This window comes from Spermophilus citellus, assembly GCF_964194105.1.
Source record: "Spermophilus citellus genome assembly, chromosome: 12".
Classification (NCBI taxonomy): domain Eukaryota; kingdom Metazoa; phylum Chordata; class Mammalia; order Rodentia; family Sciuridae; genus Spermophilus; species Spermophilus citellus.
In genome coordinates, this window is record NC_138198.1 from 103,382,076 (window position 1) to 103,394,402 (window position 12,327).

Sequence of the window (12,327 nt, forward strand, 5' to 3'; positions counted from 1 at the left end):
AGCAAATTCACTTTTCTCAAACAAATTTTCAGTAATTTGGCCTGCCTCCTCTGGAAGTCACATTGTAATTTCTATTCCTCAAATATAACTTTCCAGCCTTGCCTTCTCTCTCCACTTCCCCCCAGCAGTTCACAAGCCTGGCTTGACATCTTAGTTCACCTGTCACCTCCTTGGAGAAGTTCCCCACATCCAATTTGTCCCCCATACATATCAGTACTCCATTCAATCTCCCAATGTGTAGGCAGATAATAACCCCCCAAAATGTACTAATGTGAAATTAGTTAATATGTGACTTTACATGGCAAAAGAAATTTTACAACTATAATTAATTTATGAACTTTGAGATGAGGAAGGTTATCCTGGATTGTCTAACTGGGCGCAATGAAATCACATGGGTCCTTAATAGCCAGAGAATCAGAGTAATGTGATTGCTGATTTTGAAGATAAAAGGGACTCACAGGCCAAAATATGCAGGCAAACTCTAGAAGCTTGAAAAAGCAAGGAACTAATTCTCCCCTCCACCTTTCCTCCAACATTCTCTAAGGAATGCAATCTGCTGACACCTTGATTTTAGTCCAGAGAGATTTTTTTTGAAGTATACAATTTGTTTTTATTTACAATACCCTATAAAAATGTAAATTTAGAAACTTTTATTTTCATTAATTAGAACCAAACAAAAATAAAGCACAGTAAGGAAGAAATAATAATCAAGAATTCACTTGATCAGTTGTGAAGGGAAGGTAGGAAAGGCGCATAGTGGAAATAGTCAGTAGGTGATGGTGGAGGGAAGCTAGGTAATGTCACTGGGGAACAGCTGATGAAGCCTGGGTTACAGAATGGGAAGAAACGGAGATGAAGAACAAGGACAGCTGGTTATAACAGGATTTTACTGTTGTACAATACATGTATGTGCAAAACGTTTATTCTCTTTAAATGCCAAGCCTGTCCCCCCACTACATTCGAAAAGGTGAGAATGGCAGAAAGTAGACGGGAAGGGCATGTAAAATTGATTCAGATTTAATCTTCTTCAGAACAGAAATCTCTAGGGACCAAAACCCTTTATCCTGGTTGATTGCTGAAAGGAAGAAGGGTAAGTGACAAAAGATCATGGCAGGCTGTACCTGCTAAGATTTAAACCCAGGTCCTAGTCCAGAGAGATTTTTGACATCAAGAACTATAAGATGGTCTGGGAATGTAGCTCAATGGTAGAGTACTTGCCTAGTATAAGTGAGTCCCTGGGTTCAATCTCCAATACTGCAAAGCAAAATAGAATTGTAAAGTAAATCTTGTGTTGTTTTAAGCCACTAAGTCTATGCTAATTTTGTTATAGCAGCAATAGGAAGCTTATACATCCTATATATTTCCTCTACTGCAATCAATTACCAAGATCCTTAATTGTATGATATATTTATTTGGTTACTCTGAGTTCCATGTACTAGGGTATGGACATCTCCTTTTTGCAACTAGCATAAAGGAGATACTCAGTAAACAATCATTAAAAACGGGGATTTTCATCCCAACCCTGACAGGTATGCTTACTGGAATGTTACAATGCAGACACAGTGACTCAGTGAAGTTACATCCACTACCAGCTAAAGATGGAACAATAATAGCAGAGCCAAGCAGGGCCAAACCCAGACCCACCAGGGCCTTATGCCACTGAGCCCTCTAGGATAACATTGAAAATAGTATCACAGATGAAGTACAGAGATGGGGTTGTTGAGACAGAGGATCCCGGCATTGCCAGGGTTGGTGTAGACAAGGCCTCATAGAAGGGAACATTCTGGAAGCTTTGGGCAAGAATTTTCTCTTTCTTTCTTTTTTTTCTCCCTTTCTTCCTTCTTTCCTTTCTTCCTTCTTCTCTTTCACCAGGGATTGAACCCAGGGTGCTTAACCACTGAGCCACACCCCCCAGTCCTTTTTAAAATATTTTATTTAGAGACAGGGTCTTGCTGAGTTGTTCAGGACCTCACTAAATTGCTGAGTCTGACTTTGAACTCATGATCCTCCTGCCTCAGGCTCTTGAGCTGCTGGGATTACAGGTGTGCGCCACCGCACCTGGCTAGCGAAAAGAAATTTCTAGGTGGAAAAGCAGGGGATGGAAGTAACTGTTTTGTTTTGATCATTTGAATCGCAATCGCGGGGTCTATTATGTAAAACATAGGCTCTCTCGTAAGAGAAGAGGAAATAAAATTTGAAATCATTATTGGAAGGTGGTTTCAAGTAAGAGATCCCTAGGACAAGCTTCCTCTGGGTGGGACCCCAGGCAAATGGCTTTTTATGACACTTTCTTTTTCTCTTTTGCTGATTGTTAGCATGCCTGGATGTGATATCTGGTCCTGTGCCTCCAGCTGGACCTCTTGTCATAGGTAAAATCAGTGTCAACTCTTTCCAGACTAGTCCAAACTTTTAGTTGTTATGAATGAAACTGTTTCTAGTAAATCGGGATTCTTTTCATATTTGTAATATTTCTTTAGGCTGGATTGCTAAAAGAGGTAACACTGCAACCACTTGCGATTGTTAAGTCTCATAACACAGACAGCCAAATCCTTTCCAAAAACAGCTCCAACAGTTTACCCTGCCTCTATTTTGCCTCTGGCAAAAACGTACTTCCTGTTTCCCTGTTCCTTCCCCAGTGAAAGGCATTGGCACTTTTTTTAAACTACCTAAATTTGTTAGGTGAAAAACATAACCCTAGTACTGTTTTCATTTGAGATTATTATTATTATTATTATTATTATTATTATTATTATTATTATAGTCAAATGGTTTTCTGTATTTTCACAATTCATTTTTATCCTCACTTGTGAATTGGAAAGATCACTTTTAAAACCAGTGGCTCATGCCTGTAATCCCAGCAGCTCAAGAAGCTAAGGGAGGAGGATCTCTTAGCTTCAGCTAAAGTGAGATGCTAAGCAACCCAGGGAGACCCTGTCTCTAAATTATATACAAAATAGGGCTGGGGATGTGGTTCAATGGTGTAGTGTCGCTGAGTTCAATTCCAAGTACCAAAAAAATACCCATAAGAAAAGAGGTAGAGAAAGCAGACGTATAATCTTCCTTCTAAGGAAAAACCCAGAATCTTTACACAGCATCTTTGCATACTCACTTTCTCAGGGGCTCTGGTCTTTCCAAGCTTCTAGCTTCTCCATCTGAAACCCTAACACCAGGACTTTCCCGGCCCTTTGAGAACAGAGAGGCTCTGGCTTGCCAAGCCCTTGGCCCTGGGGCCTGTCATTTAGTTTCTACAAGAGGCCACATTACTCCAGATAGGTGCCTTGACTCTTCCAAGTCATTTGCTCCCTTTGACTTAGAGTTGAGGACACATGGGGGAACATGAAGGTTATTCATCCACAGATGCCACCTACACTGCCCAGGCAAGAGCAATACCAACCTATGTCAGCCAGGGAGAGACCCCATCCAAGACAGTGGCCTTGAGGTGGGGCTGGTCAGAGTCAAGTTGACTGCTCCTGTGGGCAGGAATCATATGAGAATCCTGCTTAAACAGATGGATACTAATTACCATAGGACAGGTAGATGAGAAAGCCTGAGCGAGGGACAGACAGCCCATAGGATTAGCCCACAGTGACTAGACCTGGCCTGGCCATCTGCAAGAGTGTGGACAAAGGCCTCTTGTAAATGCTTTCTATTCCTCACAGTTGAGGTCTTTTTAAACATCTAATTCAGATCCTATAGGGTAGGATCTGATCTCCTGGGGATGGAGAAAACAGTGTCTGTGTTTTATAACCAGGAATATGTCCTTGGAGCAAAAAGAGGTGAGGAACAGTGAAAGGACTGACACTCCTATGAGAGTGGAAAAAGTCTGAAATTATCATCATGGAAAGGGAGAGAGCAATTTATTAGAGAAACAGGTGACAGGAACACAGCTGCGCAGTGACAAGTTCTGTCACATGATTTCAGAAATAGATATGTAAAGAATCTCAATTTTAAATTCCTTACATTAATAATATACAACACAACATTATTGATTACAGAAAAGTTTGGAAATTGCATATTTTGCCATATTTGCATATGAAAGAGAATAGTTGTGTCACTTATGTTTTTAAATAGTTGTCAGGAAAATAGCAATATTTAAAATTAAGTTGTGATATTTTAATACACAATACAAAATAATACATATACTATGATTATATTAATACAGAGAAAAATGTTGGGGAAAATATCAAATTACTAATGATATATTTTTAATTTTCTCAATTTTTTTTTTCACCAGCAATTGAACCCAAGGATGCTTTATCAATGAACTACATCATCCCCGGCCCTTTTATTTTTATTTTTTTTACATTTTATTTATATACAGGGTCTCACTGAGTTGCTTAAGGCCTTGCTAAATTGCTGAAGCTGGCTTTGAACTCATGATCCTGCCTCAGCCTCCTGAGCCATGGGATTATAGGCATGCACTACCATTCCCAGCTAATTTTCTTAATATTATGTGACTAGTAAAAACTATTATTTTAACGCCAGGTGTAGTGATGCATACCTATAATCCCAACAACTTGGGAGATTGAGGCAGGAGGATTGCAAGTTTGAGGCCAGCTTTAGCAACTTAAGAAGAATTCATCTCAATATTAAAGAGGGCTGGGGATGTAGCTCCATGGTAAAGTGTCCCTGGTGGATTCAATCACCAGTATACCCCCCCCCCAAAAAAAAAGCTTATTATTTTAAAATTTCATGTGAGAATCATCTTCTTGAATAGAAAATTATTTCATTTGTACCACTGAGCTGACCCTCAGGCTGAAAAATTTTTTTCTTTTTGCAGTACTGAGATTGAACCCCAGAATTCTACCTCTGAGCTGAACCCCCAGCTCTTTTTATTTTTTGTTTGAAGATGGGTCTTGCTAAATTGCGGAGGCTGTCCTTGAACTTGCAATCTTCCTGCCTATCCTATGCCACACACATAGTGATATTTACTTTAAATGGTCTGATTAAAAAATATGTGTATTCAGTTAGAAGAGGAGAAATTCAGATAGCAAATGGGGCTGAACATTAAGAAAGCTGAAGCTGGGTGCAGTGGTGCATGGCTGTAATCTCAGTGACTCAGGAGGCTGAGCAGGAGTATCGCAAATTCAAAGCCACCCTCAGCAAAAGTGAGGCGCTAAGCAACTCAGTGAGACCCTGTCTCTAAATAAAATAAAAATATAACTGGTGATGTGGCTCAGTGGTCGAGTGCCCTGAGTTCAATCCCTGGTACCAAAATAAGAAGAAAAGAAAGCTGAGTGAAGGGCATTTGTGAATTATTTATACCCTTGAGATTTCTGTAGCTTTGAAATTTTTCTAAATAAAAAGTAAAAAAAAAAACGATGGCATAGTTATATAAGGAAGTAGAAATGGTGATATAAAAGAGCTAAATCCGGTGTCGTGGCTTGCTCTTGTAATCCTAGTAACTTGGGAGTCTGAGAGCTGAGGATGTAGCTCAGTAGTAGAACACCCATATCCAATACCCAGTATCAGAGAGAGAGAGAGAGAGAGAGAGAGAGAGAGAGAACTAAATCTTGTATTACAGCCGTAAATCAAGAGTTAATGTTTCAAACTCTCTATGTGGAGCACACCTAAAATCCCAGCAGCTCGGGAGGCGGAAGAGTCAGGAGGATCTCAAGTTCAGAGCCAGCCTCAGCAAAATCGAGGTGCTAAGTAATTCAGTGAGACCTTGTCTCTAAATAAAATACAAAATACAGCTGTGAATGTGGATTAATGGTCGAATGCCCCTGAGTTCAATGCCTGATACCAAAAAAAAAAAAAAAAAAAAAAAAAGAAAAGAAAAGAAAAAAAGAAAGAGCAGTATAAACCAGGCACAGTAATGTGTTCATATAATTCCAGCATCTCAGGCAACTGGGAGTATCCCGAGTTTGAGGCCAGACTCAGCCATTTAGCAAGGACTGGGAATGTGGCTCAATGGTAGAACATCCCCAAGTTCAACTCCCGGTAAAACACACACACACACACACACACACACACACGAGAAGTATAATCATACTTTATACAGTGGTAGTATGAAAAAAAGAAAAAAAGAGCTAAGAGTTTCTGCAGACTCATGTTTATTTAAAAAAAAACCATAGGGCAGGAAAACACTGTTTTTTAAATTATAAGCCTTTTGAAAATATTTGAATTTTTAAGCATGTATCTGTTTTACCGTGACTTAAAAAAAAAAAAGTTAACTTTTACCAGCCAACACTCTCTGTGCTTTTCCACTTATCCAGATATTGTCTTATATGTTTCAGTAAGATATTTTTTATTTTCTTTAAAAGATAGGTCCCATGCCTTATTTGTTAAAAGAAGATACAGAATTTTGACAATTACTTTAAAGAGAGCTTCCTCTGGTCGCTCTGGAAAGAATGAGTTGGAGAAGGGTGGCTGCCAATGACTTCACTTTGCCTTTTGCAAAATAATGTAAAATAGTCTTCATGGTATTCTAGGGACCACATCCAAGACAGAGTTTTTAAAAATTAGAGCAACAACCTAAACATTGTATAAAGTAGTGCATGTGGTCACCATGGAGTGGCTATTGTGGTAGTGGGGTTTTTTTTTCCTCTCTCTCTTTACATTAAAAGGGGGGGACTCCCAAGCTGACCTACTGGCACCTTATAGAGAAAAGGGCTGCCAGTCATAGCATCAGCTCCAGCTCTGGAAAAGTCCCCAAAGGAAAAGATCCCAATCCGGTCAAAGGTTTGGGAGCAGAGGGACAGCCCTGAGTTGACAATAGATTAATAAGCTAGTTCAGATAGCCCCAGGATTTTCCCCAGGTCAATCCCCAGGTAGAAAGAAAAGCCCTGCCTACTGCAGGTACAAGAGGCGAGACTCAAACTAGGAAGCTGCAATGGACATGAGCCTTGCGAATCAGGAAGACTCTCCAGGGACAGGAATGACCTGGAGCTCAAGTGAGGTACCTGGAAATCCCCTGGGGTGGGAGGACACTGCTTTAATCTACCTCTTCTGGAACAGGTTCTACAGTCACCTGTGTGTGCCCACACTGGAAAGACACTTGTGTCTGAGCACAGCCCATCTGAAGAGCACTGTGTCTGATCCTGCCCAAGACAGGAATTTCTCCTCCACTGTGGCCAGGCCATTTCCTGGAGCTGTGGATGTGGCTTAATGGTCGAATAATAAGCCACATCCACATCCCTGGTTATTATCTTATTCCAATGAGCAGCCATTAAAGTTAACAAAAATAAATTACACAGCAAAATAAATTAACCAACTAGGCATAAAGAAAGTCTGTACAGGGAGGAGTGGAAGAGAAGACACACTAAGGCTGTCACTAATATCAGGCAAACTCAAATTGGGGCCCATCCCAGTTTTGTTTGTTTGTTTGTTTGTTTGTTTTTATACCAGGAATTGAACCCAGGGGCACTTAACCACTGAGCCACATCCCCAACCCTTTTTATTTTTTTTATTTTGAGACGATCTCACTAAGTTGTTTAGGGCCTTGCCAAATTGCTGAGGCTGGCCTCGAACTTGCAATCCTCCTGCCTTTGCCTTCCGAATCTTTGGGATTATAGGCAAGCACCACCAGCCATACCCAGCTTTCCAATCCCAGTTTTAAAGAATGCTGATTATTTCCCTTTGAAACCTATCCACCAAAAGTTTCCATTAAATTAACATTTTCATCATGCATTTAAATATGATTATTTGCAAAGTATGCATTGACTTATACTTTTTCAGGAACATGTACTTCATTTTACCATGGGCTTCTCAACTCCTTGGAATGTTTTTCTCTTGGGCCTGCGAGACAGGGCCTTCTCCCTGTCTCTCTTTCTCTGTCCCCTCGCTCCCCTCCCTAAAAACAGGTATTCACCAAAAGTGCTTATATATATATATTTTTTTTTGGACTTTATCTCTTTATTCTTTCTTCTTGAGTAACTGTCCCCTACCTCCTTTGTCATCCATGTTGATAACAATAGCTAATAATTACAAGTGCTCCATCTGTCCTAAACACTGTACTAAACCCTCTGGTTTAATCCTCACAAGAGTCCTGTGGATTAGACGCTGTGAATGTGGATTTTTATTCATAGGACAACATAGGCTTGACGGATTTAAGCAACCTCCCCAAGATTACCCAACTAGTAAGAGCCAGTGTGTCTCACAGCCTCTGCTGACCACCAGTGACACTCCTGCACTTCATGCTATTCCATGAATTCTCTCACCTAGACACCCTTTCCAAGAGCTAACTCCACCAGCCCCACAAACCCAGAATATCAACCAGCAAATATCAGGGGTACACAATGCCACGTTTGTACTGAGTTATTAAAATATTAAAATACTTCCAAACTCTGTTGCCTGGTACCCGTCCTATGCCCTGAAAACTTCCACTGCAGCAAGATCGCCCCAAAGAAGCAACCCTGGCATGGTGCAGAGGGGAGCTTTGCACTCTGCTGGCCTCTGCCCTTGCAGGTGCTAAACTTGATTACATATTGTTTATATAATTTCTGCCACCTCCTCCTCCTCCTTCTGTCTCTGCAAACCAGTTCCTCCTACTAACTTCCTTATTTCAGGGGCCCCCACCTCATTTTCCAGTTCCCCTTCTACGCAGCCTGATCCCGCCCTCCTTTCCTCTCCTGCTTTCATTCACCTTCATTCTGGTCTGCAGCTTTGACCTCTTTTACCTCTGCAGTATCACCTCCCACCTCCATCCCCTCCCTACAGTCTCCACCCTGGAACAGATCCCTCTGCCTCTGGCCCAGTTTCCTTGACTCCTGCCAGTCAGTTCCCATTTCCAGTCCCTTCCTCCTCCATATTGTTAAGATCAGGTGTTCAAGGCTAAAACTTCCCTTCCCACCTTACATCCTAAAAGACATCCATCTTCAAACCAACTGGTGGTTTTACCTTTATATTAGAGTGCCTTATCCAGAGAAATTTGTTAAATCTAGTAAATTGATATCCATCTGTTTCCAAAGTTTTCTTCCTATTCCAATTACCACCTCTCATCCCTAAAACACAAATGTTATAGCCATCACCTCAGTGCTATCACACCCTGCTTATTCTACTCCCTGAGAGTAGAACACCTGATCTTAACAATGTAGGGGAGAAAGGGACTGGGAATGGGAACCCTCTGGCAGGGGTCAAGGAAACTGGACCAGAAACACTGGCAGGCAGCATGTAGATCTCCCAAAGCTTCTCCCTGCCCCTTTTTTCCCTGGTCCTGGCTGCCCATGTCCTATCCGTCTGATTCCTGGGTATCCATATGCTAAGAACTATGGCAGGTGCTGGGGGCTTAGCTGGAACCTTCCTACCCTGCAGGAACTCATGGCTGGAGCTGCAGGAGAAAGACAGACTCATGCGAGGAGAGAAAAGATGGCTCACCTCCACCCCTGGCATGCCCAAGAGGCCATACAGACAGCTACACTGGGACACTCTTGTTCTGCGCCACCCTTTTTGAGGCACTTGCTGAGTAATTAGTCCATGCAGAGTTGTGAGCCACTATTTCTCAGCCCTAAGGCCTTGGGAATGTTGCTTAAGTTCCCTGTCACTCCATTTCCTCGTCTATAAAATTGGACAGTAAGTAAGCTACCTCATCGGGTAACTGCGAGGGAAGCATTTAGAGCACTTTGACAGAGTCGGTGTGTAGTAAGGATAGCAATCGTTTTTATTATCTGACATCAATGGTCACAGGAAATTAAAGATGCAAAATGCCTCTGCAAACTGTCACCTGGGATCTCAGGGAATTTCTGAAAGTAGAAGCCCAGAGAGTCTCTCCCAGAGAACGTCATCCAAACTCCCTCAACCCAGACCTCATTCTGTCCCTTCCCTGACCACTCCACAAAAAATGCATAGGGAACAGCTGGGGGACTTGCTTACAGTGGCCAGGGGCCCTCTGAGGATGGAGATTTCAACTCTCACCAAGTCACATACCCTTTGGATTCAGGCCCATTTGGCTCATTCAAGAAATATTTGGCGAGGACCCACTGTGTGCCTGCTATGCAAGGGGTAGTGGTGTCGACAGTAGGCACGGTACCTGTCCACAAGTGCTATATTCTGTGGACCACCAAACTCATTAGCTAATAAATGCTATGAAGTTTCAGAACATGAGCTATGTGAGCAGGGCCTACTGGGTGCAGTCAAGAAACGCTTCCCAGAAGGGACACTTGCACTGAGACCTGAAAACTGGGTATCACATTTTGAGGGGGGAAAGGCAAGTGTGTCCTGCTTTTCTTCACAGTGCCTGTCATGGGGACGCAAAAGTACTATACTGTGCTTGAAGAATTCCCAGACTTCCTGTGAGCGCCAGCTGTGTGGTTATTGATCCTCTCTGTGAGGCTGCCACAGCCCTTCATCCTAATGGTGAGTAGTACCCAGGACCTCAAAAATGTCAGCCTCACAAGATAGGATCTAAACTTTGTCCCCTGAGGACAGACAGCCAGCTTTCTCCACACAACAACCCAGGGGACAGGGACCTGCTAAGTGGTTGTGATGCTAGATAGGAGTCAAGTAGGGTCCCAAGCAGGGCCCCTAGGCTGCTGTGGGCCAACTCTCAGGTGTGGCAGCTTCTTGATCCTTCTTAAAGGGATGCGGGTCCTTCGTCTGAATTAGGAGGCATGGATCTTTAAGAGATACCTGGGGAGTGATAGGCAGGGAAAGAGGACTGGACAGAGGGAAGGGACAAGAAGATATGACACCTATGAATTGAACCAGCCCTGGCTGGCCTTAGATGCCTCCACCAGCTCCTAGGTTCTCTCTCGCCTTGGACTCCCTGGGGTGCCTCATGGGCTATGAAGGTCGTCAGAAAACAGGCTGCCAGCAAAGAAAACCCTCTGAGCTTTAGTTTCCTGGAAAAGGTAGCCTCTGGGGGGTGACTGCGCCTCCACTCCAGGTCCTCCCAAACCTGCTCAGGCTCAGCCTCAGCGGCTGGTGGCGATTCTGCCCAGACCTGTTGCTCCTCCCTTTGCGGCTCGGTTTTCATCTGAGGGGTTAGAGGTGCTCTGTCCTGATCCAAGGTGTCTCTGGCTATGCCTGTCCTCTGGAATACGCACTCGTGGGGGTACAAGGTGAACCCTAGGGACTGACTCCCGAGATTTGGGGACGCGGTGGTAGAGGCCTGGGGCAGAGAGAGGATAGCGACCGTTGTCCGCTCTGCCTGTGCCCTAGAGCATCAGGACTGGGCCCCGCCGAGCTCTGGGACGCACAGTCACCGAGTGGTGCTGGAGCTGGGTGCCCGCTGGCCGCGCCCCTCGATCCTGTCCTCAGCCAAGGGCGGACCTGCTGTCCGCCCTGCCGACTTACCCAAAAGTTTGCCTTGAATAGTGAGCCCGTCATGCTGGCTCGAGTAGGTGGCGCGGAGGAGAGTCGGTGCAGCGGGAGGGAACACGACAGGAGGCCTGCCAGTCACAGCCCTCGGTCAGGCACAACTTCGGAGTTCCACTGTAGCGCTGGGAAACCGCCACCAGGTCCTAAGCCACGCCCGATTCCGCTGGCCGCAGTCCACCCTCTGCGCTCCACCCATCCCCGCCAGCGCGCACCAAGGAATTTGGGGGATCCGACGCACTAGCCGGGTAAAGGGTGCGATCTATGCCCGGATCCAGGCCAACCTGAAGCGCCTCGTCGACACGCAATCATCAGTAAGAGCCCTGAATCCTCCCTTCTTCAGTAAGCCTTTGAGGGTTGCAAAGAAATGGTCCGGAATTCGACTCCGGTTTCTGCCCACAAGACCCCCCTCAACCGAATCCCTCGCGGAGAAATCCAGGCTCGGAACCAGCCTGATCAGAGGGTGGTGGTGAGGACCCCGTGTTCGCTCCCTAAAGCCTGGGAACTGACAAGCTAGCGGAAGAAGTAGACGCTTTGCCGAGTCCTGTGCGCGACTCCGGGAGCGTCCACTGCAGGTCAGGCCCTACAGTTTTAGTCTAAAATGTCATTGCTGCAGTCTCCCCTTGACTCTAGGTCCCTTAGCAGGAGCTCAGCTCTTCTCTGACCCCCTTGGGGTCCTCAGGACCCAAGATTCTTCTTCACCAATCCCACCCCAGCAGTAGGAGCCCGAGCTTCCTTATCTACCTCCAGTCTTCCACACTCATAAATATAACCCCAGAGCAAGTTAGATCCGTCTCTGCCTTGAAGTAACACGGAACCCCAGGTCTAGCGCTGCGGGTTGCTATTTCTTAAGAGGGTCCGAGGCAAGACAACCATCAGTCACCCCAGGCAAGAAGTAGCGGGGCTCAAGGAGGGGAGATGAAGGTCAAGGGTACAGTGACTGGTTAATACCCCGCCCGCAACCTAGCTTGGAAATGCAACCATTTGCCTCTTATGCCCTTCTAATTAGGTCCAGACATAGTTAAAAGGCAGCTGCTAGGGTGACTTGGAAGACTAAAAGATTCTGTACCC

General features: G+C 44.4%; 1 protein-coding gene across 1 annotated transcript in view; it reads right to left on the reverse strand.

Moving 5' to 3' along the window:
* Positions 1 to 12,015, reverse strand: part of PSTPIP2 (proline-serine-threonine phosphatase interacting protein 2) — a 70,683-nt gene extending 58,668 nt beyond the window's left edge. The window contains exon 1 of the mRNA XM_081262967.1: positions 11,236 to 12,015. Within this exon, the coding sequence (XP_081119093.1) occupies positions 11,236 to 11,268 (33 nt within the window). The 5' untranslated portion in view covers positions 11,269 to 12,015. The remainder of the gene's footprint in view (positions 1 to 11,235) is intronic.
* Positions 12,016 to 12,327: the final 312 nt, after the last annotated feature.